The sequence below is a fragment of the Perca flavescens genome, chromosome 6 (genome assembly GCF_004354835.1).
Source record: "Perca flavescens isolate YP-PL-M2 chromosome 6, PFLA_1.0, whole genome shotgun sequence".
In the NCBI taxonomy this organism is placed as follows: domain Eukaryota; kingdom Metazoa; phylum Chordata; class Actinopteri; order Perciformes; family Percidae; genus Perca; species Perca flavescens.
In genome coordinates this window covers 30,151,047-30,177,099 of record NC_041336.1, presented here as the reverse complement: position 1 = coordinate 30,177,099, position 26,053 = coordinate 30,151,047, and the positions used below count along the sequence as shown (strand labels likewise).

General features: G+C 43.9%; 1 protein-coding gene across 3 annotated transcripts in view; it reads left to right on the top strand.

The window, feature by feature from the left end:
* Positions 1 to 25,773, top strand: part of rspo2 (R-spondin 2) — a 68,930-nt gene extending 43,157 nt beyond the window's left edge. For all 3 annotated transcript variants that reach the window (XM_028581353.1, XM_028581351.1, XM_028581354.1), the window contains one exon: positions 25,619 to 25,773. In XM_028581353.1, coding sequence (XP_028437154.1) covers positions 25,619 to 25,734 — 116 coding nt within the window. In that variant the 3' untranslated portion in view covers positions 25,735 to 25,773. The remainder of the gene's footprint in view (positions 1 to 25,618) is intronic.
* Positions 25,774 to 26,053: the final 280 nt, after the last annotated feature.

Here is a 26,053-nt window from a genome sequence, read left to right as displayed (position 1 = left end):
GGTCCAAACACACCATTTGGGGGTGACGGCCGCAGTTAGCAGTGCTTTTAAAATAAATGTCTGTTCCCTTAATGCACTTTTAGGTCTCTCATAAACTTTGGATTAGGATAGGCCAAGTGTAAATATTTAATTCACCAAATAAGGAAGCAATTACAGTGGCAGATATCATTCAGGCTGTCAAAAAAAAGAAAAGAAAAACATTGTTTAACAGAAAGAGGAAAATAATCTAACCTCGCGGAGTTTTCTCCATTTTTGGCCTGGAGTGTTTGGATGGGAGGATCATTTAGTGAAGTGGTGAAAGAGTAAATAAACTTGAAATAAACCCTGATAGTTTCTCATATTTCAACACTATCAAGGGTAGGAAACTGGGATTCCATGGCACATTTAGTTCCTAAAGCCCTGTGCTGTTTGTCAGGGAATTTCTCCCCAACCCCTACGCACCTCTTCATGACTTCGCCATGCCTGTTTGACCTTTTCCAAGAAACTTTATGACCTCCTTTAATTAAAAGTTAGCATTGTTGCGCATGGTTACTGCCGTAAATTATCCCAAGCATGAAGTCACTGATGGGAAGTTGTCGTGAAGTCTAAATTGAGTGCGTAGCAGGACCATTCTTCTTCAGTCCTTTATAAACTGACAGCAGACTCCCCATGCCCATCTTACTTGAAGCAACTGTTCATTGCAAGCCGCTCAGTACAGTTTCTTATCCAATGGCTGAGTTACGTCTCTTTGGAAGATCAGTGGCCTCAGCTCTTTGGTTAAAAGCTGTGTGTAAACGTGTCACCCTGTGTGCATCTTAGGACTCTCCGGGCTCGTGAAGAGCTGTGGTGGCCAGTTTAATAAAGGTACATTTCAGACTTAGGCATGTGTTGTTAATTCCCCGCCGCTCCACCACTAGTGAAAAATCCCCACTTGGCAAAAGCCAGTGAAATGCAACACTCTTCAGTTCAAATAAACACAATGTAAAAATGTAAGCTGCCGAAAGTCGAACGGGAAGAGATCCAGCGGCGTCACATGGGAGCTCAACCGACTGACATTGTAAAATAATCACTTCCCGTGAGTGATAATAAATGGGAGGACAGGCCACCCTCTGAAATGCAGGTGATCGGGAAGTGAAGGTTCAAGAAAGGGCTGCAATATGGCTGAGTTCGTAATGAAATATGTTGCTATGTGACCTTTTAAATTAATACAAATTTCACAGACTTTTCAAGCCATACTGTAGGTCCCTAGTACTATTTAAAATAACAGGATTTGCAATGCAGTGTGGTAAATTGAATCTTTTCAATAGAATGTAGAAAACTGTAACCCCAACGTACTGTATGTGTTTTATATTCAGAAGGAAATCTAAATATAAGAAGTGCTTATAATGATCACTTGGAACTTAAGACTTTATCAGCTCTTCTTGCTGGACTCCAGACACCAATGTTTAGGATAAGCACGGGATTATATAACTGCAGACCGTAAGGATGCTGCGGATTAAATGGAGACAGGAAATAAGAGGACGGAGCATGTAGGTATACGCACTATTTATGGCAATGCTTATCTGATCACCCGGGTTTGCATTTCTACATATCCACGTATTTAAATTACACTGGACGTCACAGACCGATCCCCGTCTTTCAGCTTAACCGAGACGCACAAGGACAATGCAAAGGTTCTTCTTCTTTTCCCTCTGTGTTGGCAAAGATCTAATCCCTCCTTAAAACACACACGAGCAGAGGACGTAAAGCCCAGATAATGTCAAGAGGCGAGGCATTCACAGCAGCAACATGACGAGTTGTGTAAACCGTGTCTGATGTGTTCCGTACCAGTTGCTGATCAGTGTAAACAATATATCATTCGCACTGCTGGGATTCATTTGCTGAGCTCAGCCGGTGTTTGCCAGAACAGCATTTTCCTGATAACACACTCTGTCCCCAAAATTGTAGGGAAAGATTGTGTGGAGCACATGGACTGACAAATGTATGTGGTGGTCCAATGTCACAAGCGCTATTTCCATGCAACTGTCAAGCGAATTTTCAGCAAACGTTTGAAGTTTGGCAAAAAATAAAATTTGAAAAAAAGAATTTGGTACGTTTCCACCGGCTGCGTTGAACGAAGCATCATATTTTTGGGACTGCCAAAACAGTGAGATTAAACATCCGCAGCATTATTTATTTGGAAAAAGTATTCCAATTGCTGTTAATCACATTACTTTTGAAAACATCGAGTGATTAGAAAACCGTCCGTGCATTGTTGATGAAAATCTTTGTCAAATTCCACCAGCTGTTTAAAATTGGTGGATAGCTTTTATGTAATACTTCAATGGAAAATGTGCTCGACAATCTCTCTCTAAGGCAATGTTTCTCAAACGTTTTACATCATGTACCACTTCAGAAAATATTAGGCTGTCTAAGTACCACCATTATGGCCCACGTTAAGATAGAGTAGCGTACCCTACCCTATTCAGCTACGTATAGTCTCGCATTGCCAGACCTTCCTCCCCAGCGCTGCGGAGGAGGGTCTTGCTAGTCCACACAGCATTCCGAGATGGGAGAAAAACATGCTCTGAATTTTTGGCATTTCTTTAAACCAATCCCAATCGTCTTGGGTGGCGCTATGCACCGGACGGAGCCACGGTGCCTCTGCAAAATAGCCTCAGGAAGGAACTTGTTTTGGTGGAATGTGTGTACGTTTTAAAGATGTTTTAGTCGTGCAACAGAAAACTCAGATTGGACAAATAGTCTAGCTAGCTGTCTGGATTTACCCTGCAGAGATCTGAGGAGCAGCTAACCATAGTCCTCGTAAATCCACCGCAGTTTAAAATGCCAACACAAAGAAATCGGAAGGTAACGGACATCCGGCCGAAAAGAGTAACGGAACGTCATGGATTTAGACTAAGCTATGGACAGTTCACGCAGGAGGCGTCCAATATAGTTTCAACAGGGCAGTTCAAAATATTGTCCTCCTCATCCACACTTCTCTTCCTGTTTGGAGCCACGATTTCAGTATTATAGCCACTCATTTTACCACTGCTTACTCTCCTGCCATCACAGCGTAACCAATTATGGATTTATGCGCTCTCCTATGAAGCAAGCTGATATCGAAAACAAAAATATTACACTTAAACAAACACTTATTTTAAATCACTTTTAACTGATCATATTGCTAAGTATTATTATTGGAAAATGTTGTAGTATTTCTATCGTATTGTTTTTAAATTAATTCATTTAGTTGTTTTTCTTCTTTAATATCAGAGATTCCATCCGCGTACCACCAGTGGTACTTGTACCACAGTTTGAGAACCAGTGCTATAGGGAATAAGGAGGTCTTGTCTGATGGATGACATGTGAGCCAGGCGTTTGCATAGCACCGTTGAGAAGGTAAAACACTCTATCCCTGGAGTGGTGCTCTGAACAGACTATAAACAATAAAGAGACTATATTAATAGCCGCTCCGGTGCTATCACCATTGACAGACTGGGTTCCCCCCTCTGTCTTGTGAGCTGATGGGAGGAGAGGAGAGGGAAGGTGAGCGGAGTTGATAGCGCCGCAGCACCCGGCTGTTGCACTCACATTATGGAATTCCCTACAGATATTTCCCAGCAACCCCTGTCACCAGATTCACTGGTTTACAAACAGACATGTGTGACAGGTTAGATCGCTCTTTCTCTGCTGCTTTTTTTTTTTCTTCTGCTGCTCTGCGTTGCCAATCAATCCATCTGGGTATTTTCCTTTTTTTCCTCTCTTGCCCACCCACTCTACTATAATCTTTGAACGACAGCTGCTTCTGCCATGTCATTGACATTAGATCTTGTGTAAACAACTTAAAATGTGAAAGCTCTCCAAACTCCCACTCTTAATGTAATCCCTGATTTGCAATTTAAGAGGGACTAAAGTCCAACACAAACGCACCATTGCAACTTGGGCTAATTTTACAAATCGGCTTTCAGATTCTCAGACGGCATGTCACTCCTGCCTGCTACCATACAGACTTTTGTGCAGCTCTGCTTGCTTGATTTGTAGGTAAAAGTGGATTTAATCTGCGTGGCATTTGTAGTACAGGAGGACGCCAAGCCCAAAGTTAACCCAAACAAGAACAGGAGTTTTACGATATGAAGTTATGGAACAGTAGAGGGTTATAGCTTAGCAAATGTTGGAACTGAAAACAGAAACGTATTTAAGACCTGGCTTTTTCCAGAACAATGCAGTTCAATTTACACTCTAAATGCTTCTACGAGCCCATGAAGACTCACAGTCACCCTGCTGACCCCGTGGAAAGGGAAAGGGAAAGGAAAAGGAAAGGCAGAAAGAGGGAAGAATAAGAAAGAAGGAGCACATAATGATTATATTTGGCCATTGGATTATGTACCTGTGCTTGGAGAGTTACAGACCTTTTGTGGGGCTATTGATGTCCCCTGTGTGTAACCAGAGAAACCATTTCTGCTGTAGGGCTCAGTCGAGGCCAAGCCCTCCATCCCATCAGTCATCTGAGTGCTCTGTTCCAGCCACCACTAATACTGTCTGTCATAACTTCTGTGTGCAGTTTGTGTTTGTACTGTAACTGGGATAACTACCTCTTGTAGCCATGATGCCCAGTCTGTTCCCTCTGCCATCAATTTGAAACCCTGGATAAACAAGTTTTGGTACACAGGATAAACCCACCTAGACTCAGTTTGCCACGTCATCACTCCTCCGCAGTGTGACATCTGAAGGTCCCGCAAGGTCCTTTGTCTGTACAGTATTTAAGGCCATGGACATGACAGAGAGGCGGGCAGTTGTTTAATTTCCCCCCAACGAGCACCTACTGGTGCAGGGGAACCAAAGTGAACCCAGATCCGCCCCGGATCGACCAGACCAGCAGGATTTGGTTGACTGGTGGGATTTAAGCCAGGTTCTGTCTGAAGCCAGTGTGGTTCTGCGGTGAATCCACAGTGCTGTGGACCTCCTGGTCCTCGCCGTCTGCGAACCATCTGCTCCAAAGTCTCTGCTCCTGTAAAACGATGCACAGAGCAATGGTGATTGCCTCAAATCCGCTCTGGAGGAAGCTCAACCGCCTTGTCTGTAGCGCACGCTGCTCGAGACACCAAACAATTCCGGTTTCTGGCAGTCTTTGCGTACGAGCAGGCAGTTAATCCGCGTGCGTGCGTACGAGCGTGTGACACACAATTTGGGGTGTTTACGCTCGCTGAGCCAAGAGGTTTAAGCTCTGGCGAAAGATGCCATTCACTTCTGAGCGTTCTAGTTACACAGTCAGTGTGATCACATCTGAGTCTGGCCTGTGTTTGGCTTGGAAACCCCGACATCCAAACACATTTCTGGATGTGTTTTTGTCAGATGTAGCCTTTTACAATCGGGCCAGCTTTTCTCTGAAACAGATGCACGCTTTTTCAACTTAAAGCTAATTGATGGAGCGTGGTCTTCTCAGCCTCAGCGCTCACGGTGCAGTTTGTCCAAGCCAAACAACAAATCGAGGCCTGCTCGAGCCACCGCTCTGAAGTCGACCCAAAGCACTTGAGAACAGAGGTTTGCACTTCTGCTCCTTCGTGTACTTATCTCATTATTCCAATTAATGTTCCCCGGGTGTGCTCTACAGGAAGTCAGGACAGTCGGAAGGGAGAGCTGGTGCGCAGATGACAAGTCCCACTCTCATTTCTGCCACAGTGGAATGACGGGCGGTGATTAACGGCGACCTCTGGCCCGGGTAATATCATGAACAATCCGGATCAGTTCGTCCCGCCAGCGGGAGCGGAGCGAGGAGCGTTTTCCCAGGACAGAAGGAGAGCACTAATTGGCAGCCGACCTGTCATAGTGATTATGTATGCCTCACACCGCAGCCACAGCTTAATCTTCATTTAATAAGGCAGCTCCATAGGGGCTGACACAGTAGCTGGTGAGAAGACCCTCAGAAGGACCCTGCCTCCTTTGAACAGCATGGATGGCCTGGCTCCGGACACAGGGCCTGGATTGGCGTCTGACTGTGACAACACCCCCAACCCCCACCCGCCACACCCCACACCAAACACCTTCCACCGCACCAGCGCTTGCGTCGTTCATTAATTGAATTAAATGCAGCAGAAATCTGGTTGTGAAGATGAAAAAGTTAAATAAAAACTAAAACAGAAACATAATGATGATTTCCACACGACTGCGAAACTGTAGAGCTGAGAAGAAGCTTTGCACTGCACTGTAGTGAATAAGAGTATGGGTGAAGAGGAATGACACATCAACCTGTCATTGACTTGGCCAGGTCTCCAGCATCCCAATGCCAACGGCAGTTACGGTCACCGCTGCGGTCACAGTCACAAATTAACACAAGCTCTGTTTCAGCTATAACATATTTGCTAATCTCTGCCATAGATTATTCTCCCCCCCCTCCCCGCCAACCCCCCCAGTCTCCACGCTTATGTTTCATATCTCCTCCTAACCAGATGGAAATTGATTATCTAGGCTCATGTCTGGACAGGCAATCAACACTTGCTTTATGCTGATGTTCCCAAACCAAACTTTTGGGTTTACTTTTCTGCCTCTCGTGCAGTTTAGCGGCGTTAAATCTTCTGTCGGAGGAGAAAGTCATTACCAGCAGTCTCTGAGACTTCTTTGCCGAGGGTACATTCCTTATTGTGGGGTGGGGGGAGAAGGAGGAGGAGGAGGAGGGAGGAGGGGGGGTCTCTGATTAACTTCCCACTAAGTGCCCGTGCTCTCTGACCAAAATAAATATGGCTGCTGTCATTTTGTCAGCAACTGTCTTCAGAGAGCAATATTTGAAACACCCCATGATCCTGCTGGCTTTTATATGGAGAATCCATCGTCATACCACAGGCATGAGCCATAAACATGTGGAGGCCTCTCAAAGACCAAGGGGGTGGAGGGGTGGAAGGAGGGAGGTGGAAGAGGAGGTGGAAGAGGAGGGGCCAGCAGCGCTCACTGGGACTCCATACTCCACATTATTGTCATCTGGTCTTTTCCAAGCAGGAAGAAAGAGGGAGGGGGTGTTAGTGAAGGTTTTTTTTTTCACACTCTTTGGCCCAGTTGAGTTGTGGTTTTGCTGAGCTGCCTTTTGTAGACTCATGTACACACATTAGATACAGCAGTCCTCTTATTTGTTTAACTCGCTTTATTGTGAAGTGTGCACCGGTAGCAACGTTGTTCCAATAAATCCAAGCTAGCGGATGTAGATATCTTTCAAGACTACTCTTTGATGTCAAGTAGATAAATTATTCGGCAGACAAAACACGGACAAAAAGTTGATGTTCATTCTCAGCAGTGACTTACAAGCTGCACAGTTTTATGAAATCATGACCCGAATGGATTATTTGTAAGCTTGACATCCTGCTTGCACATATTGTTTCGGCGTGACTTTGTCAAAGAGGAGGAACACCGCGTTGGTTGCGAGGCTTCCGTTGTCGTTCTTCTGGCGGAGGAAATGAGGCATATGGGGCCGACATCAACACCCCCATCAAAGACAGACGTACACAAACAAACAAAGTGGCAGCAAACTGGAGTGGGGAAAGAAGAAGGAGTAGGAGGACGAGGAGGAGGAGGTGAAGGGGAAAATACTGTACAGAAGTGGAATGTTTTCATGTTCTCATGTCCCACAAACAGGAGCTATTTCCCCCCGCTGAGCAGTATATGGGCTGATATTGCCCATGACACGGTCGGGGCCATAAACCGCGCCTTCGCTGAACGTTCCCTTGATGGGCAGTTTGTGCCGTTACACCCTGTGATTTTTTTCTTTTTTCTTACAGCAGACGAGACACGGTCTGTGTCTTTACAGGGATGGATGGCAAACAGCTTGTGATGAGATCTTTGAAGTAGGGTTGGATTCATACATGGACCTCTGTTTTATGAAATATCTGGTGACTACCAGCCAGAACGGTCCACTTGTGATATGATGGAGGTTTGCTCCTGACCGCAGTCTGTGATTATCTTCCTCATTTTATATCAGAAGGCGGGCCAGAGAAATCGATACAGTGAGGTGTTTAAAGGATTTTACAGAGCAGCTTCAGGGGTGGCAATCTATAAAACCTATAATGAAACCTGCTTACCCTGCTTTAAAACATTTCATTAGTATAGATTTGGAGTGTGCAGTGATGATCCAAATGTAGTTTCAGAGGCTCTTCCAGAGCGATAGGCGTAACATTCATAGGAAACTGGAAAACTGGAAAATTGTAGTTTATTGGAAGTGTTTGGAATGGTGAAATGCAACCATAAAAAAACAAACAAAGTATCTGTTTTCTGCTCCAGTCCGGTCAAAAAACATCAAGTGCCTGTATCGGTCCGACCCTATGCTGGAGTAAGCCCCTGTGTCGAGGTTTCTCACCTCATATAGACGTCATAGTGACTATTACGCCACTGTTCATCATAACCCCAACCGGCAGTGACTACCAAGAGTTGGGTCGCCACTGTTCACTGTCGCAACAGCCATAACTTGGGGAATTGTTGAGCTTTGTAAATTATAGAGGGTGGTCTGACTATCTGTAAAGTGTCTTGAGGTAACTCTTGTTAAGATTTGTCTGGGTCTGATCTGTGTGAGGTTTCTTCTGTCTGCCAGACCTCCAGGGCTGTTTCTCCTGTGGGCCGCCACTGTCATCTCCACATCTCCACCACACCAGGCAGATAAAACACACATTCACATTCACGCAGCCGTGAGTGCAAGACACGTGTAATTGACACCGCCAAACAATAAAGAAACAGACCTCACAGGCAGAACAAGTGAGTTCTTTTTCAGTCTCTTTCTCGTCCCTGTTTCCATTCTCTTTTTCCTGTCTCGCACTCGAATGACACCCTCTCGCTCATGTATCGCATATCACAACGCACAGCCGTCTGAGGAACAATGTGCACGCCACAGAGGAGGATGTGTTCGCGTGGCGCACCAATGTTGCGAGGCACCGCTGCTGCGTGCGCTTGAGTCCTCCCTCTCCAGTGGTCTGGCTGGAGGAGAAAAGAAGGAAGCCGAACGGGGGAGCCAGAAAACATCTGGTGCACAGTTGCACTGGCTCAGCCACTACTACTCCTACTCTTTCCAACCTCATTCCCTCTCTTTCTCCATCTCTGGTGGGCATCTTTATAGAGACATCACAGCTTTTAATTACAGCTGGTGATTCAGAGAGAGCCTGTGGCTTCTGACCCACTCACGTCCATGAGCGTGGACCCAGAGCACAGACATGCAGACACAACAACGCAGCAAGTACAGACCTGCCAGACCTTTGGCTGTGTGCTCTCTGTGTGTCTGGGTGTTTGTCTGTGTGTGTGTGTGTGTATGAATTAACAGTGACAAATACAGGGGGGATTGCAGACTAATCACAGTGCCATTACAGTGGTAAGTAAAGGCCAAGGCCAATTTACCAAGGTTGTAGAGCACTACACCCCCATTAAAACAAAAAAAGCTGAACACTAAGGTGATGTCACAGGTTAGCAATTTCAGCTTAACGGATAAATTTACGGACAACTTAGTGACACATGCCTGTCTGCCGTGATAAACTGCTTATCTGCGAGTTGAACAAAAAGACGCTGGTCTGGAGCCAGAAACTATGAGCAGCCTGCTCAGAGCAGGGGATTTATACACACGTCTAACTAATCTGCATTAACGGTCCCATGTTGTAAAAAGTGAGATTTCCATGTCTATTTTTTTTTTTATTGTAAAGCAGGTCAAGGTGCTATATAAATACTGTGAAAGTAAACGTACAATCCACAGCCTGTATTCAGAAACAGTACCTTCAAACAAGCCGTCAGGACTTCTGTACGGTTGTGATGTCACAACTATACTGTATATAGGTAGAAAGTGCTGCAACAGTGCCGTTACAGTCTTTCCCCCGGCTGCAATGACCGGGGGGATGCAGAAGATCTGGAAACGCTGACCAATCAGAGGGAGTGGGGCTTAAAGAGACAGGCACTAAAATGGAGCGTTTCAGACAGAGAGTGAATACATTATATTCAGACAGAAAGTATGAGAAAAATAATGTGTTTCTTTTTACATTAAAAGTGTATAATAAAGTCTCCACACCCAGTGGACAATAGGGAGAAAGTTACAGATTAATGTATGCTCGTTTAATGATGCTCTGTGCTCCTAGTCCCAGGCATCATGTAAATCAAAGACGAGGGGAATTTGTTCTCTAAAATATGCTGCTATGAGCGTGATATAACTGTCATTTTAGACATACCGGTATGTATATGCAAGGATGATTTCTCAAACTTAAGTATTTGTTCAGTTTTGGTGGTTGCAGCCAAATGCAGTAAACATATTGAGTGTTTAAATATTTAAATTTACCTTTTAAAATGTCAAAAAGTGAAATATGTTATATCAAATATAACAATGTCAATGTACAACATTATACAGTTATGAGCTATAAAATAACTATGCGTCTGATTCTTAACAATTTCTAGGATACGTAACCTCCCTAATTTGGGATACTTGCATTTGGCGAGTACTTTCCCCATGTCCGTATTTTGAGTGATCTGCTATGCGAGGAATACCTATGATATTGCCTTTTCAGTGAATTTAACATGATGGCTCTCCGAGGACAATGATTGAGTGGTCGGTGTCATGAAACTCAACCCATTCCCAGGTACCATATCAAATCCCTTCAAACATAAATGCTCCTTCCCGCTGGGTGGCAAGGTTCAGGACCATGATCCCGGCAGGCCTTGAGACATTTCTTTCGGATTAGTGGGAGCTTAAGCATCCCTTTGATTTGATTCCTTTCTCCCTCCCCTGCTACATCTCTGACAGATGCTGCTGCCTTCTGGAGTACACAAACCTCTCCTCGGCGAGGTGAGACCCTGAAATGACCGTTGAAATTGCACTGTAATCATACGCAGCTAAAAACAACAAGAAAATGTCTGCCATATGCCTCAAAGCCCTCTGTTTGTGTTTTAGTGAGTCAAAGGGGGATTATTGACAAGAGTGGGAGAGCGCTGCCTGGATAGAGGGAGCTGAGCGGCGGTGGCTCTTATTTGCCCGTGTCTGTGATCAGATCTGTCAGAGCCACTCAGCTGTCCGTCTGCCCGGTGTTTGACAAGTGTTTGATGCAGCACAGGCCTTAGAGGGGATCAAGCCCTTCCTGGATTGGCTTTACCTCTCTCCCAATGCAACAGGAGCTCTGCGAGCACATCAAACACACCCTTCCCCCTTTCTTCCGCCATGATCTGATGAACTATTTTTATCAAAAAATATGGAGACTGAACACTAGCGCCTACCGAGAGTTAGTTGAACAATCAAAGAAAACAAAACGCGGCCGGCCAGACTTGATTCCCTCATCACTGGACATTGCATGGGGATTGCGGCATGATCCTGATGGCCCCTGTCTCTGTTTTAGTGTCTAAGCCCGTCTGACTTAGCTTGGCTCCCCGCTTGTTAGGGTCTGGTCCTGTTTCGGGGACAGTTGTGCTCCCCGTCCAAACATGTGAGGGATTTCCTCCTGGGGTTTCCTAGTAGAGAGGAGAATGGATAAAGGGACTTGTGCAGAAATGAGATATAAAGAGGGAATCATGCTGGACAATTTCCTCCTATATCCTCCTCTGTTCCCTTACAGACCCACGGAGACCAGGAGGATGCAGACCAGGTGGAAATAGAGAACGGAGAGCGTGTGCGCACACGTGCATGAACACACATTGTTGTACGCATGCGAGGTGGAGAAGGGCGACTGTGTGGATCACACATGGTCGCCTTGTTTTCTCTCAGTATACCCATAGCACCCTGCCCCGCTTAGTTATTGTTGCTATGTTGAGCTTTCTGCTCTCACACGGCACAGGGCTCAAATCATAACTGTTGGTTGAAAACCTTTTATGTCCAAAAGCGTTGTTTTTCAGGAAATGAAAAAAAGGCTAAGTTGGAAACATTTTACTAAGCTATTTACTTCAGAGGAATTCAGGCAGAATCGCCTTGGCACTGTTTAAACGTATAGGGGGACTAATAGCATTGATTTATGGAAATAATTGGTTACAAGTTTGGGATAATAGCCGGCATTCTCCTCCCTTTGCGCTATCTCCGCTATCTATTTTTGCAAGGGCACAGATTGCTTAAAGAAATACAAAAGTTTTTCCCCCCTAGCTATCGCAGAATGTCAACTCGGGCAGCCAGGTTCTCCCCAGCAGTGATGCAGCGCTGTAGATATACTAAAATTGTCTTAATCATGTAGCCTTAATGATATCGTAAGTCATAACTAGGGATGCTAATTTAGAAGGGGGTTTTCTTACCGATAGCGGATCCTAGTTAACCGATTGCTAACCGGTAATCGACAAGCAGGCAACGGAGTCCCAGTTTACCCGTCCGGGAGGCTCGGACATACTTCCCGCGTTCCGTGGACAGATGCGGACTTGTACCGGTCGCGCACCCCACGATGTTCTGTGCATTGACGTGGACACGTGCAGCCACTTTCCTGGGACAGCCTGTCTCCACCGCAACCACCTGCGTGGTTGTTAGCTGTGCGTCTGCCTGGCATACTCTACCCTACTGCGTAGGACAGACGATTTAACCCGCCAGTCCTCATCGATATACCAGCATGTGTCTCGTAGCTCTCCATTGTGAGCACCAGCCAACAAGAGAGCTACGGACAGAAAACAAAAGAGCAGCTTAAAAAGCAACTCGCTAGTGCAAAGTTTGCAAATAGATTGCATAGCCTATTTTTCTTGCTCATTAACTTTTTTATTTTTGTTTTAATAATATTGTTTTTAACTGTTTAACTAACTAAAAGGTTAATCATTGCCATCCCTAGTCAGATCCTCACCAGTTGATGATTTTATTATTATTAAAGGTTTATTTAGATAGGGACAGATAGACATAGATAAGCTTCAACAGTCATCCGATGTATGTATAATAGTGTTTTTAGCCGAAGCTAATTCACTAGTCCCTAGTAGGGCTTTTGGTTAAAAATAGAAATACAGATTTACATTATTAAAAATAGGACAAGATGAAATAAAATGGAATGAAATGAAAAAGGAAAGAAAGTATACAGAGAGAGCACAGTGTAAGAACTAAATATGAGAGCACGATTGTTAAATTAAGTGGATGTGGAGATTAATTAAGAGATGATCCATGTAACAGACACAGAAGTAAAGAAACGGCATTGTTCCTATACTGCCGTGTAGAGCTAGGCCTAGTATTATATAGATATTAAGGAAAGGTGAAAGATCAGACGTTTATTGCATTCTTTTTGGCAGCTGAGTTTATATACTTTTCAAACAGCATGTTTTAATTTTTACATTACAACAGAAAAGCCTTTTAGGATCAGGACTGTCCGATGTTTGCCAAATGTACCGCTCTCTGGTAATGAGTTTGGCCGGGGGTTGCTCTTCCAATAAAAAGCAGGACAGAGCTCCTAACATGACCTTAAACTCTGATAGAATCCAGGATCTGGCTTCCACACAGTGGAGGAACACTACTGTAACACTGGAGCTTTTTTTATCGTAATCTGGAACCACACAAACTAATGTAGTTAGGTAATGCTTTTTGGCCTTGGAAGTAATGCTTGGTTACTAGGCAAGGACCTAGTCAGCTGGTCATGTAGTTGTGGTTGCAGGTAACATTGGAGCAGACCTACAATACTTAATCCATTCTTTACATTTTTGTTTGTGTGTTTCTGGCTTTTTTAAAGGCTAAAAAGACACCCCTCTCCAAACTCTCCAAAATGCTCTTACTGTAGCCCCAAGCACATACGGAGAAAGCTTGATAGGCATGCCATTTTTGGTACATTCCATTTTCTGAAATTGCATCCCCGTTTCGTTCACTTGCTTCCCTTCTTCTGCGAGGAAATCATGCGAGGTGAGAGGAAACGAGGGAATGTGTTTTCAGAGAGCTGGGACGTCCTTTCCTCTGAAGTGCACTTGAATTTCTCAGCTCTATGGGCGGAGTTAGCAGCTTTTTAGCTGCATGGCTTCCGGGAAGGCTGCTCTCGTGTATCCTCCCTCCTAGCTTCTCGGCAATCCCTCCTCGCTCCTCGGAAACAACTTCCGGTTCAAGGTAGGAAAGAGGAGCTATTAAATAGGAGACTTGAGAAGCAGCATATGATATAATTGGACCATCCCTGTTCAGGGCGGTAGGGCAAACTGTGAGTGTGCACTGACATACCAAAATCCACCCTAGCATGGACTTTGACTTTAGGCATGTACTACTTGCCAGTAGTAGACAGATTGTTTGTTGAAACCCTCATTCATCCTTCCCTCCTCCCCCTCATACCCCCCATGGGCCTACAGAAAGCCCTTTACTATTAGCACACCTTATTGCGTGCCTCCTCATGGCTGTGTTAACAACCATTTTATTCCTCTCCATAAAGTGAGTTGGGGTTCTATAATGCAGAGGGATTGTTGGTGAAGACCTAGAGGTTCATGGGAGGGGGCAGAGCCAGGTAAATCCCCCAAGCCAGGGCCCTCCATTGGGGGTTGACACCCCCCCCCCCTCTCTGTTACCCGAGGCTCAGACTTACATTATGCTCAACAGATCCTGGAAATGCACATTCCCCTCCTCGGATAAATAATAAGTGTCCCAAATATGTGTTTAAAAGGGGTGCGAGGCGGTCACCTCCGTTGCAGGATGTGCTTTTCCTCTGGAGTGAGTGTGTTTCACTTGATTAGCCTGATTTGTTGTAAAAAAAAATAAATAAATGAAAAGGTAGTGTGTCAAAGTACACTAAATTGATCTGCCAAGTACAGCTTTTATTAGCTTTTACTTCTTAATGGCTCTGCAAAGATAATGAACAGTATTGAGCTGCAGTGGCAAGCGATAGTGCATCAGTGTAAAGACACAGAAATGTAGATGACAGTTATATCAGAGTAGCTTGAGAGCAGCTGGTTAGCAAAGATTAAATAGAACACCTAAATCCATGAGGGATTCTGTGCCTGTTGTATGATTGATTTCATCAGCTCAATGCAATACACTTTTCGGAAACTAAGATTAGTATCAAAGAGTGCGGGCAATAGGAAATGGATCAAAGCCTTCAAAGGTCTCATCTTTATTCACAGTAGAATCAAAGTGGAGTGCTATGGCCCTTTTCCACATCTGTAGTAACTTCGCTGCTAGAATTATGGATTTGCCACCGTGTATCCCAGCATTTCCTGATCTTTGGATCTGCGGTCACATTGCTGCAGCAATCTTCAGCTCAGCCCGCCTCGCCCCCAACGCGCGCGACAAATACAAAAACAAACAGACCCACACCCAGGGATGGGGCCTTTCCATGTTGCGTCCTAGGCACCCCTAGACTGGGGCGTAACAAGAATGGGTGCTTGTTCCGTCTTCTTGTCGCGCTTTGTTTCCGGGTCTGTTCGGTCGGTGAGTGTTGGTTTGTTCTGGTTGGCAGTTTTTTGGTGTGTGGGGGGACTTATGGAGTTTTTACTGGATGATTTTGTGGCTAGTCCTTCTTTGATAAGTGCTGAGCTTCATATTTTTCTCATCAGAAATGAAACACAACATTAAGCCATTCATTAAAGTCATCTAAAGCTAATTATCCCTCATTTACCCAAGTGCCCGACGGCAGGAGAGCCCCATATACTTAGGCCCAGATGTGTCGATGAGTCAGTCGGGAGATAGCAGACCGCAGAGGGGGCCTGCTCACTTCACTCTTTGAGTGCTGCGGTTTCGAGGCGCATCAGACTCAGAGGGCCGGTCGCAACGCCTGTTTGCTGCCTGGCTGCTGACGTTAGCCTCATGACACCATTGGCTGTGTCAAGCCGCTGCAATACAGAAAGGTTCCATTTAGTGGGGGAAAAGTCGATAATGATCAGTTCTATGCCTTCGTTTAAAAAAACTGAATAATGAAGAGAGAGTATCAAACCTCAATGGCTGGCACATTTTCTAAGTTTTGTAGTGGCTGAGTCACATAAACAGCAGGCTTCTATTTAAATGACGTCTCCTTGCTGCAGGGGGCGACAGCGTGCGTACACATTTTTTATTTTTTTTTTGCTTTTAAGCTGGACGACGAGTCGTTTATATTTTGGCAACTTCGAGCGGAAGTGGGAAAACCTTAACAGTTGGCAGGATGTCATAGCCCAGAAACCATATAACGTCATGTGATTTAACTACTCAGAACTAATTTCTTCTTCTCTGTGTTTGATACCCACACCAGACATTTAGGAATAATGGCTGAACCACTTTACCACTGGGATGTGGAAATCTAGCGTTTGCCGCAGTTTAGGAGAGACGTGTATATTTTGATGTGGAGTTTATGTGAAACACTTTCTGTTTTTGTGTTGTGTGCTGTTACTAGAAATTAATTTGGGCAAAAACGGTACAACAACGACCCCCATTTTTAAATGTAGGCTCAAAAGCTACGGTGTATTTTTCCATGTAAACATCATTTTTTTCCAGTCAAGAATGTTCCTGCTGCACTAGTCATGTATTGCAGTAGTGAAACTGGTGACAGTACAAGAAATGTCCAACAAAAGTCAACGCACTTTACAGCTTTTTAAGCTGTTATAAAAGTTAAAAAAAACTCAACATTGATCACAGTACTTAACACGGTCAACCATCCCTTTACTAGTGTTGGGAACGTTACTTTACAAAAGTAATTAGTTATAGTTACTCACTACTTGTTCAAAAAAGTAATTGAGTTAGTAACTGAATTACTCCATAATAAAAGTAACTCGTTACCAGGGAAAGTAACTATTTGCGTTACTTTAAAAAAAAGAAAGTTGCTATATGTCAAAGAATTTGGATTTTTTTTTTTGCAGTTTTCACAAGTCAGTTGAAATGAGTAGAACAGACAGGTGTTTAACGTACATAACTTTTGATATTTATTGCACGTCAACAGACCGCAAGAGATTTATCCTGCACTGTAAACAGTTACACCATATAAACTTATATGACACATAGACTTTTAACACCTGCCTGTCATACGGTTGACTTCAGCCTGTGTCATAGGTTTTTGTTGTGAGGCAGAAAGATCTAGCTTTTGCTGCTTGGAGGACTTTGCTCCGAGTCCTTCTTTGCTAGCAGATGGCGAGCTATCATCTGTGGTGGAGGTATCGCTGGTTTCGGCCACTAGCTTTGTAGATGCGTGTGTCGTTGTGAGATGCTTCATTAAATTAGAGTTGCTTATAACAGATGTCGACAAAGTCTTCGCTCCTTTTCAAGTAGTGCATATCTCCACCTTGAAAATGCCAACTTTTCATCGGATTGCTCCTGACTCGCCATCTCTGCCTAATCTGTTTAGCTGTTGTGTGTGTGGCGCGTGTGCTGGCATGTGTGTAAAAACACTGGCTCTGATTGGCTACCATGAAACACGACTCTGCCTTAGCCAATCATAAACGCTTACCTCGTTATTAACCCACCTCAGTAGCTGTCATTGATATATATATATAGATATATCTATATATATATATATATATATATATATATATATATATATATATAGATATATATATATATAGATATATATATATAAGGTAGCTGTTAGCAAGGGATGTGTTCGGATTACACAGTTTATTCAATCAATGCATAGTAACTCACCACATTTAACGTCCAGTAACGTTAACGGCGTAACGACGGGAAAAGTAATTAGTTAGATTACCCCGTTACTGAAAAAATAACGCCGTTCTTTTAAAGTTATTCCAAACACTGCCCGTTACCAAATAATACCCGAAAGAGTAACTCACCTCCAGGTAATTCCAAAGTTGTCTTATTTATGTGTTGTGTTTTCCTAGCTGCTAAGGTATGCATCGGTAGATTTTGCCGCTTTCACGTTATATCGTTTAAACTGTAATTACGAGTGGCCTAGTGGGGGAAAAAAACCTTCATGTCAGCCTCCGAACTTGAAATGCTAAGTCTGAGATATCTGGAATTTCTGTCACCGATGAAATGTCAAGAAGCTGTTCGCATAAGGTTTGCAAATGCAACAATGCTGACCGTTACATCACGATCAAATCCAATATTAACACTAATACAACCATGTGCAGCTAATTTATTTAATTAGCTACACACCGTTTGTTTGAATCTGGTTTGACTTGGTAACAAACTGCTACAAATGTAACGCAACAAAATATGCTACTTTAGGCTATTTATCTGGCTTGACTACAAGGTTAACACTAGAGCTAGTTAACACTTATAGGCTATTTTAATATTTTTTTAAAATCATCTCAGTATAAAATAAAGTCCTTATCATTGTGATTTTGTGAAATCGTTTAGTGTTCAAATGTTATTACTTCTGCAAACCTGATTTTAGCGATGGAATAGGATAAATGACGACAGGCTCAGCTCAGTTGTAGCCTAAAGTCAACAGCCTATCTGCGATTACCTGAACGAGGGCGCCTCAGCCCACTCTTCAGTCCGCACAGAAGCTTTGGGGAATTAGGTCGTCATAGTATGGCTACTTTCAACCACTGAAAAGGTACGGCTAATGGAGTGAAAATTAAATCTAATCGAATGAACACGTTAAGTAGGCTACAGGTGTAGTATTTGTGGAACCAATCTGTGATTCCCTGATCACAATGATGGCAATTATATCTGAATTATGAAAATATGCCTACCTTATTCACCACGGAGTCCAATTTTGTTGTGCAATGTTAGATAAATTGCTAACTGTAGGCAAGGAGTAGCCTACAACAAGTTTTTAAAGTGGGCTGACACTCTTGGAATAATGCATGAACACTTCCAAATTCCTATTCTGCCGAAGTTGCGTGAACGCAGCATTTGCCCACATTGGTTTAGCCTGCATTTTTTGCATTTAGAGTTTCAGGGTGTTAGCCCCGCAGCTTCACTGTGTGGACGGGGACCTCTGGAGCGCTACGTGCAGTCACAGTTGCTAAGCTAGTTATACCTCAGAAGATGTGACGCATGAAGGCTTCCGAGTTGTTTAAAGGCACTGAGCTGGGCTGATGAATGTAAAAATAATGACATTTTTCAATGAGTAACAAGAAACTGCTTACATGTTTCAATTAACTTCAATTAACTAAGTTTGCCACACAGATGTTTTAATGCATTTGTAGAGTACCACGCTGTATTGACTTTAGGAGTATTTTAAGGATTACAAGTGCCATGTTGACATGTCGGCATCAAAGTGCATCTCAGAAACCTGAGAAATCATGCCCCAAGTTTCCAGCTTGGAAATCTGACCTAAGGGATTATGCCATTTAATTTTTCCTAGTACAGTAGGAAGAAGTAATTCCCAACTTTCCAACATTTCTGAAACACAGCACAAGTGTTTAAGGGAAGTTTGTACTAGAGGAAACAGCTCTGGAAAGCCAATTCCGACCGTTAGAACTTTTTTGGAAGTTGGCCTAATTTAACATCTGTCATCGAAGGTTTCTACTCGATAACGTACCTTTGAGCGCTCGAGCCAGAGGTGGTAACCCAAACAGCGCAAATGGAAACAGTCCCCGTATTGTGAAACGCAGCAGAGCGTGACTTTAAACTCTGAGTAGACCGATGGAGAAGAATGTTAATGTCACATGTAACATCATCTGTTCTGTACCCTTACTGGGCAGGCTGTGGCTGCTTCTCGCCGGTGTGATCGACCTTCTCCAGAGGGGGAAAGAACACGCTGTCTGCACTGACCATCAGGCGTATTAATCACCGTCTCAGTCATGCATGTGTTGCCGGGACTTCTCCGCTTAGAGACGTTAATCTCCGAGCCGGGTTTAACTTATTGTCAGTGAAACGAAGCATCAAAGAGCCCGAGCGGTGAGCTAACCTGCTTTTTTAATCTCCGCGCAGATCCTCCGTTGGGTCATAGATGAGAAAATAATGACCGACCTAATCCCAACATTAGCTTTTAAAATCGGAATGCATATGTTTTACATCATTCTCGCCTCGCAGCGCGGTGATAGTAAGCAGAGCACTGGGGGGAAAAGGGAACGAAAGAATGAAAAAGTGAATGAAAGAGTGTGATCCAGAGTAACCTTGTTAGGGCTAAGTGACGCTGTGCAGAGAGCCTCTTGTCAGTTGGTTGGCAAGATGAGCTTCTTGTAAATGATTGTCCTCTCTGTCAAAAGGCTGATTTCTTTTTTCCTACATCTGACGTCTGGGTCTCTGCCGCAGTATTTCCCCGGTAGTTTTCCTCCCAAATATTGTAGCTTTTTCACTTTGCCTGTATTTGTTACAAAGTCTCACCTTTTTACACATTATTTTCATCTGTCAAATGTCAAATGACCCTTCTAGAGCAGGTCCCTGCAGGCAGACAACAGTACAAAGCGGCGATAAAAGTTTTGGCCTACGCCTTAATGAACTATTGGTCACCTGAGGTCATACACTGTGTCCCACCTATAAATCAACTGCAAACAAGGTTCGGCAGCAGAATAGGGCAGCGTCAGGGTGCGTAACCTTTTCCCAGACAGAGGAGTTGTCGGTGTGTGAGTAAAGAGAGCGCTGGCTGGCTACAGATCCTTTCCCCTTCACAGCGTTATAAATGTATGTGTGAGGAGGCCCTTAATGGCTGCTAATCCAATTTCTGCCACTGAAATCAAATCTCACTGGCGCCAGTAGTTCTCTCCTTCCCTCACAAATAATGGCCTCTGCTTTGGCCTGTTTGTGAAAAAAGACGGGCCGCTCTTTTTTTTTTTTGCCTTCCTTAAATCCACCTGAATCTTCACCAAAAAATGTTGGATTTTTTTTTTCTCTGCCCAACAACACCCCTCGCCCGCCCTCTCTTTGTCCTACGAAAGTTATTAATTGACCGTCTGCGTCGAGTGGAGGGATGAGGTAACAGGAGAGCAGGGGAGAGTTTTCAGCAGCATAGGATCCCATTTACCGTATGTCTTAATGCCTTCTCGAGGTCAGCCATTGATTCTTTTCTAAAACCGCGAGCAAAAGGAGATAAGATTAGGCCTTCGATTCCTGCACTGCCACCGGAGCCGTTAGTGGATGAAATCACATGGCCTGTGCCGACAGTCGGTGCATTGCTCTTTTTTAGCAGGTCATGGCCTCTGGGATTGTACTGTAGGACCACATACACATACATACACATACATTCGACAAAGTTTTTTTCTTTTGCGGAGAAATCTTCTACTCTATGCTGAGTGACGAAATGGTGAATAAAAGCCTTTATTTCAGAGAATATGACACCGACTCTCGTGTAAACGTATGCATATTCTTGACTTCGGTCCCCTTTTCCAAAATAAAGATATTAGCTTTGACACTGATGAAGGGAGCATTGGCTTTGGCTTCCTTCCCCCTGGATATGGATTTGACTGATTATCTTTCAGAGCATCAGTTGGACGAGTAGTCATATTGCCGTTCCGCAAGGAGATATTATTCTGGAGCGTGAGCCTAATAATATGATACGTCTAATAGCGCTTAACTCTTACTTGGACCTTCCCCATGCCGTCGTCTCGACTATTGCTGAGAGCCTCAAATAGCAACGGCAGGGACACGGAGAGGGGAAAAGAGAGAAGGGAGAAGTAGAATGGCGGGGAAGAAAAAGAAAAAGGCGGTGGATTCCGCCTGGCTTTGAGAGGTTATGGAGGAACGTCCACCACAGCGTGCAACAGGAGTTTAATATTTCTTTTTCGCACTGGTTTGGCAACTGAAACGATTGAAAATGACACTAAGTATTTCTCAAGCTCACGTAGGTGATATAGAATCTTACAATCACTTATGCACAGACATAAAGGGGATGTACTGTATATCATTCACTCAATCACTCACACACGCGCGCGCACACACACACACACTCGCAGACACATAAAAGACTTCCATAGAGGTCATTTTTGACAGCAATAAACAACCGTCCTACCACAGGCTCTGTTTCTGATTCAGAAATACAAAACATTTTGATTTGCTCTTGAGATTTGTGTTTGTTTGTTTGATTGAATTTTCATTTTCATACTCAAACCCAAATGTCAAGCTGGCAGAGGAAGATGGTATCTATGAAGCAAAACTAAACATTGGTGAAATTATGGTTTGCAGTAGTGATAGAAAATGCAGCCAGAACGGAAAGAAAAGTATAAAAAAAAGAGGATTGATAAAAGCCATACTCCTTTGATTGGATCCTTCCTGTTACAGTTACGACGCAACACAAAGACAGTAGATGATTTGAAACCTACCGTGCCTTCCAAGACAAAATTATCTTTACATGCCCTAAGATTTAAGAATTTGTTGTTGGTTTTGAAAGCAATTGAGATGAGTTAATCATTTCTTTTCCAGGCAAATTAAACTGTTTCCTCTGTGAACCCCGGTAATCCGCTTAAGTGATTACATCGGCCGTAAATATGAGATGATGAAAGCTCCAGTTGTTCAGTGAGTGCGCAGTGCCCTGAGGAAAGGCTAAACGGGAGTTCTTGGTTAGATATGATAGAGCATCTCTCTAGTATCAGATGCATGGGGGGAGAGGGGCTTATGTGGGGATTGGTTGCCCTCTAGCTGTCAGCGTTGAGATTGGGTTATAAAATGTGGTCTGAGATTGTTGCGTAGGTGAGTTCATGGCGTCTCATCAGTTAGTTTGGGGGAGTTTCAGCTGAAGCTTGAAACAAGTTAGCACTTCTGTGTATAATAAAGCAAAATAAAAAATAACATGGAGTGGATCTTATCAGTACACTGGATTTTGTAAGAATACCATATCCACATGAGATACAATATCCAGAATCTGGTGATTTATAACGGTACAATTGGAAAGCTTCAGTGTCAGGCATCTGGCATCAACTGAGTGGATTTGGTTTGGAGTGTTTTGTAAATCCCATGTGCAGCATGATCTTTTGACTTGTACGCTGTCTTGACAGCTGGCAAGATTTAGCTACCTTATTTAGATATGTAGAAAAGCAAGATATCACTTCATCAAAATGGATTTTTATCATTTGCAATAACAGCCGGGTGCGTTTAGAGTTAGCTAAGGCTAGCTGTGGCTAGTTTCTTTGGCTCAGTTTTGCAATTACTGCAACAACAACAAAAAAAGGAAGGAAAGAAGGACGTAAGGGGTGAAATAATACGAGTTAGTTTGATCACAAAGCTTTCAAAATATGTCTTATCAATGTAAGTTGACTAATTAGGATATATATGCAATCTATCTGCTTGGCATGAACTCTGCATGTGCAGTTGCTGAATTTGTTTCTTTCCTGCAGTTTTGTGTGTGTGTGCGTGCGTGCGTGCGTGTGTTGTAAGCGCTGCTACAGAGAGCGTTAAAACTCTTTGGATTACACATCTCCTGCCCAGTCCTGAACTAGCCAGGAAAAAGTATGTTTTAACCTAACACCCACATATGTCTTTGTTTTTCAAGCAGTTGCTGTAAATGCAGGCTTTTTCAGTTTAAATGCAGCCCTGCGTCCCAGGAATGGCCCACGAAGGCTTTGCCCGTTACAGAGGGAGTTTAATGCTGCATCATGTACTTTACTGCCGTCAAATGTAATTCGTCTTGAGTTGATTGCACTGTAAGCTGTGTTTATCAGGCACCTAGCAACACTGTTTTGAATGAAAATTACCTCTTTAAAGAGCAATTAGGAAAACAAACCTGTAGGCCAAATGCCTTTCAGCTCCAGATTTACTTTGACGTAGCGTAAATCAAGAAAAAAAAAAAATCAAAAGTGGCATCAGCTAAGCAAGTGTACAATGTCCCCCAAAGTCATATTTTTCAATTGAAGGCCATGAGATGTTGATGGAAGAGATGTGAAAGTTGTTTTCAAAGGGTGATTTTAAATAGGAGCTGTGTGCGAGAAACTTTATTGCCACGGCTCAGATTGGCTATGTGACTCAAAATAACAAGATTAGATTAATTGCAGGAAATAGCTCTGAGATGGTTTGATGTTTGCATGCATCTGTATTATTCATCGGGAGACCCTGTTAGCAGAGCAATATCTTGCTTTCTCATGCGTGTCGGCTTAAACGAGTGAATATTTTCAAATCGACCTCACAGTGTAGCCCTGAGAATGTGAAATAGGTCTTTTGTAGGGGTATCTTAAAAGGCCACCGTGATGCCAGCACATATGAGAAGGCAATTAGAGATAATGCCACATGTTACACACCGTTACCTGTTTTTCGTGAGAGAAAAATCTCCAACAAGTGCAGTAATAAGACCACCATAAGAATCAGGCAAGGAAACGGCGAGACTTGTTTTTCTGTAGCGGCTTTCCTGTGCTTCCCCCCTCTGCGAACCATGGCGTGGCTTGTTTCTTTGTGTTCTAGATCAGGATTCAGATAGCGTCTCATCATCCAAGCCTTACTCCACTTTTCCCCCCTTAAATTCCCTCACACTCACTCCCCACCCCCCTCCCTCCCACACATACATCTCGCACACACACCTCGTTATCTTATTTGTGGCCTTGGCAGCCAGATTGTTGCCTTGCGGTTCGGTAGCCGGAGTTTTCTCTGTCACCGAGAGCCGTGGGTGCAGAACCTCCACCACATAAGCTTCCATGAGAGCAGGAAGTCAGTTCCCAGCATGCTTTGCCCGTCCCAGTGAAACCTGGGATGGATTAACCTTGGGCTGGGGGACCTTTCCAACTTGGATAGAGAGTTATGCAACTTCCCATACTTATCTCCCCTCTCTATTGCAGTGGCAGTGAAAACTGATGGTTCAGTCCCGAGTGGTGGAGCAAACCATAGACCTGATATGTGATGTTCCCTCATAGAAGGTTCACTTCTTTATGTAACACAGCCTTTTAAATTGGCAAAAGTAGGAGAACTTGTAAGACATCACTGTTAGGGCTTTTACGAAATCTTTATACCCAAAGCACACTTTGATTCTTTTGTAGTTGCTTGTAGTGCAAATCGAAACAGATTTCAAGTGCTTATCTTCCTATTCCATCACCTTTATCGTTTTACATTTTCCCAACTCTTGAATGGTGGAATCAAATCCAAGGCCCAAATCCTGAGTGCTCCAGCCCAAAATAAGCAGATTGAGTTCATGTAATCTATTCCACAGCAGTCTGTTTCATGACTGTGCTTTTACATAGCTCCGTGTTACAGTAACGTCAATAGAAATGAAGCTCACTGGTCATCAATCTGTTGCTTGAAAAGCAATACTTTGCACCCATCAAAATGTTATACGTCATCCAATCACTGGTTGTTACGTACAGGTACAAATTCAACACAACATTCAGTCTGACTGTGTTCAAGTATTCTAGTGTGAGTGCAGTCACCAATACTACAGCCCTGTCCCTGGCGCACTAAAAGCAAATATGCTTAGTGCAGCACCACGCTGCTGCCAACAATCTCTTTAAAGCGAGGCCAGGTCAATGAGGTTATGTGATGGATCTGTTTTTCTGTGTGGGACTGCATGGATCTTTTCACAAACAAAATACCTGATACGTGCTGACGTTTGAGATTCTTTTTTCGTATGGATGCGTCAGAGTTTCTCGTCTGTCTAACAGAAGTGCATATTTGTGTCGAAAAAGCTGAGAATTTATTAAGAAATACTAGTTTAGGGGGGGGTTACATGCAGGGCTGGATTAAGCTAACACGGGGCCATGGGGAAAAAACAAGATGTGGGCACCTATTGACGGATTTACAAACTGATTTGCAATCAATCAAGTTACCACAAAGTAATTGCCACACTGAAAGCCTTTGGCCTTCAGGGCCCCCAAGTGTCTGGGGCCGCTTTGCCCTGCTGGTAATCCAGCCTTGGTAGTCGTGTCACATTTGCTATAGAATCCGATCACATTGCATTGAGTAGAAGGACTTTGACATGAGGTTGTCTGAAACACAGGAAAGCCGTTACCTGGAGAATCAAAGTGCGGGTAGCACTAATCAAAGGGATAACCACTTCTCTGTTTCCCCCCCCCTCCACAGATGGCTCAGGGAAGCAGCGACCCAAAGAACCAAAGAAGAAGAACAAGCAGAGGCTGCGGTTTCGGGCCCAGAACCAGCACAGCGACCACTTGGCCTCCGCACGCTCCAGCCAATGAGGACTTAAAAACCCGAAACTAGACTTCCCATTGAACAAAGAAACCAACGCAACGCTGCTAGCCGCTGCTGCACACATATTCTGACCCCCCCCCCCCCCGCCACCCCCGTGCGCGCACCAGGATACACAACCATAACTCACAAGTCCGTCACTACAAATATATCTATATGTCTAACGTACAATATCAGTATCAACACACTAAACACATGCTTCATGCCTCCCGCTGCTCCCCCCCCCCCACCCCCCCACCCCACCCGGCTGCAGTAACAAGCCAGGTGACTCTCAGCCCCACCCCTTGCCTTGCCTTGCCTTGTGGACCT